Source organism: Bidens hawaiensis, unplaced genomic scaffold (genome assembly GCF_021521415.1).
Source record: "Bidens hawaiensis isolate Kalapana, Puna unplaced genomic scaffold, B.hawaiensis_p1.1 tig00022883_1, whole genome shotgun sequence".
Lineage (NCBI taxonomy): Eukaryota > Viridiplantae > Streptophyta > Magnoliopsida > Asterales > Asteraceae > Bidens > Bidens hawaiensis.
In genome coordinates this window covers 28217-30717 of record NW_027493573.1, presented here as the reverse complement: position 1 = coordinate 30717, position 2501 = coordinate 28217, and the positions used below count along the sequence as shown (strand labels likewise).

Here is a 2501-nt window from a genome sequence, read left to right as displayed (position 1 = left end):
ATGGGTCAATGGGTCGAGTAACGTTTCAAAACGGGTTCACGTTAAAACAGATAAATTTTTAGTACATAATATGGCATGTATGATAGAAATAGTAATGTTACTTTTTTAACATTAGCTGTTTTGGAGGTTTGTGGCTCAATCTGCCCATCTGTCCTGTGTTTTTTCTAAATTTTACGTGTTTTGACACACTATATAAAATCAAATATACCCAAGTCAACCTAAACTGTACATTACAAGAGCGATCTTTTTGGCATTTTCACAAGACAAATACACCAGAATGTCTAGTAAAATGGTTCAAAAAGTCTATTAATTTGCTCATCATAAAATGAGTGATTTGGCAGATTTTGATTCTACGTTTCATCGGGGAAGAAAGAAGGAATTGAGCCTATCCAGCTTGGCTATTCATTTATTCTCAGTTTATTTTGAATGATTTTTTTTTTGTTTTGTTTTGCAGATCATTTCAAACCAATTTTGGAACAAATATCGAAGTTAGAGGATGCTTTATATAACATTCAATTTGAACAGCATTGGCTCGAGGCCGAGACTGATCGTCAGGCAATTAAGTATGATCTCTTAGCCCTTTAACAAAAAGACATAATAGATAAAGCTATCACTTCAGTTTTTTTGAGCTTATCATCTAAAATAAATTGTTCAAGAATTACATAACAACGCAATTTACTCAATAGTGCTATTATTCGATAGTGCAAATTGGCAACTATATTAACACTTTTACCAATAATTGCAACACAATTTACATCATGTTTGCTATCATTGGTTAAAAATGGTTAAAACGTTGATATTTCTGCTATGTCTGGGCCTTCAGGCTTTTTTTGGAGATGGTTTTCGGTTCAAAACTGGGATTTTACGTGTTTCTGGGTTTGGGCTATACCAGGCCTTAAAGCGGCCCAGACTAAAGATAATATTGTGGCCCAAGTTTGGAAGTCAAACTTAAAAGTCAACAGTTCCTATGACTGTCTAAATGGAGTGTTTTACTTTGGTTGATTGATGCGTTTGATTATTGCAGTTAACGAAGGGATGAGCAGTAGAGCAATGCACAAAGCACTCTTTGAATCAGCAGCTCTGATCGGTGCAAGCGTGTGCAGGTGGTACCTTCTCGTTCGTCTGTTTGAGCGGAAACTCGGGATGTCAAGAGTTTAATGTGTGATCCATATATTGTGGAATGTTAACACCTTTTCATTTGTTAGAACTTTTGGTATGACTTATGAGCTTTATATACTACAACAAATTTGCACTTGAAACATGTCAGTGTAGTTCAAAAGAATGGCATTAAAACATTATTGCAATGGTTGATGTAGTGGTAAGTGGTAACCTCTATTTGGGCCTTTTGGGCTCCTACCCACTTTAGTTGGACTCAATCGATCTCCTATTTACATTTGAGTTGGCATTTTGATAGCAATTAGGGATGAAATATTGGTACCAGAGTAGTGAGTACCAATGTCAAACTGGTATCGTACCGATAGATTTGGTAGGGTGTCCGGTACCAATTTTTTTCATAAATTCGATATCGGTACAAAAACCATATGGAGATTGCATATTGTAACAAGTACCGGTACTTTACCAAGCCGGTACCGTATAATACACTTTTGAAGAAATTTGGTATCGATTTTTTTTGTACTGCACCGGCACGGTACCAACCTCATCTCCAATACAATGCCCCCACCTCTCCCCACAAACCCCAATAGAGATGAAAAAAGCTGGTTTCAGATCCAAAGTTGTTTCTAATACCCATAGCGAAACTGGTCCCAAGCCGATTCAGTCAGCGGGTTTTAGTCAATGTGAAATTATATGCGTTTAATTCTGTTTAAACTGTCTGGGAATCCTGTTTGAAAACCTAAGCGTTATACGCAATTGTTTTTTAAATTTGTTAATATATATAGGTATTGAGTTTTGTTACTTTGTTAGTTTAATCACACTACTTAAAAACATCCTCTAATCTCCCTATTATGTTGCCCTACGCGACTTGTATCGATGTCACTAGCATCTAGATGCTTGGAGCAGCTGCACATAAAGCGATTATTGAACCCCGAGTTTGTTCATTGTGTTTGGGACCTAACATCTTTATATCATATTGGACCTTTATCCGGTTCATCATTTAGTATGTTTCTATTCCAGTTTGGTCGATGGCTCTCGTTTGACCCAACGGCACGGACTGGATAACTTCAGTTTTGGAGGCTATAATCATTTTACGATTAACAACTTGTTGCCTGTAACACCTCCCAACACCTCATGGTTGAGCTAGCATAGATTCAGTGGCGAAGGTTAGTCAGGGCAGGGGGTGCCCCTAACCCCCCCCCCCCCCCCCCCCTGGTTTTTTGGCATAGTAGTGTAAATTGACCGATTTTCGGTCGAAAATTTGAGCCCGGTCCCCCCTTTATTTGTGAACTTTTGTATACATTTTGAGTTCGGCCCCTCCGGCGTCTTAGTCCAAGCTTCACCACTGCATAGATTAATCAACTTTATCTCAATATCCATTGAATAAA

At 37.9% G+C, this 2501-nt stretch overlaps 1 protein-coding gene across 1 annotated transcript; it reads left to right on the top strand.

The window, feature by feature from the left end:
• The first annotated feature begins 422 nt into the window (after window positions 1–422).
• Window positions 423–1316, top strand: LOC143566389 (transmembrane emp24 domain-containing protein p24beta2-like). Its single transcript, XM_077053115.1, has 2 exons — window positions 423–560; window positions 1023–1316. Exons 1-2 carry the CDS (start codon window positions 427–429, stop codon window positions 1156–1158), a joined length of 270 nt encoding a protein of 89 aa, XP_076909230.1. The 5' UTR covers window positions 423–426; the 3' UTR covers window positions 1159–1316.
• Window positions 1317–2501: the final 1185 nt, after the last annotated feature.

Excerpts from the sequence above, each read along its gene's own strand:
- LOC143566389 (XM_077053115.1), top strand. The coding sequence starts at position 427 with ATGATTTTTTTTTTGTTTTGTTTTGCAGATCATTTCAAACCAATTTTG. Across the intron at positions 561-1,022 it reads GAGACTGATCGTCAGGCAAT|AGTTAACGAAGGGATGAGCA; the intron begins TAAGTATGATCT and ends TTTGATTATTGC.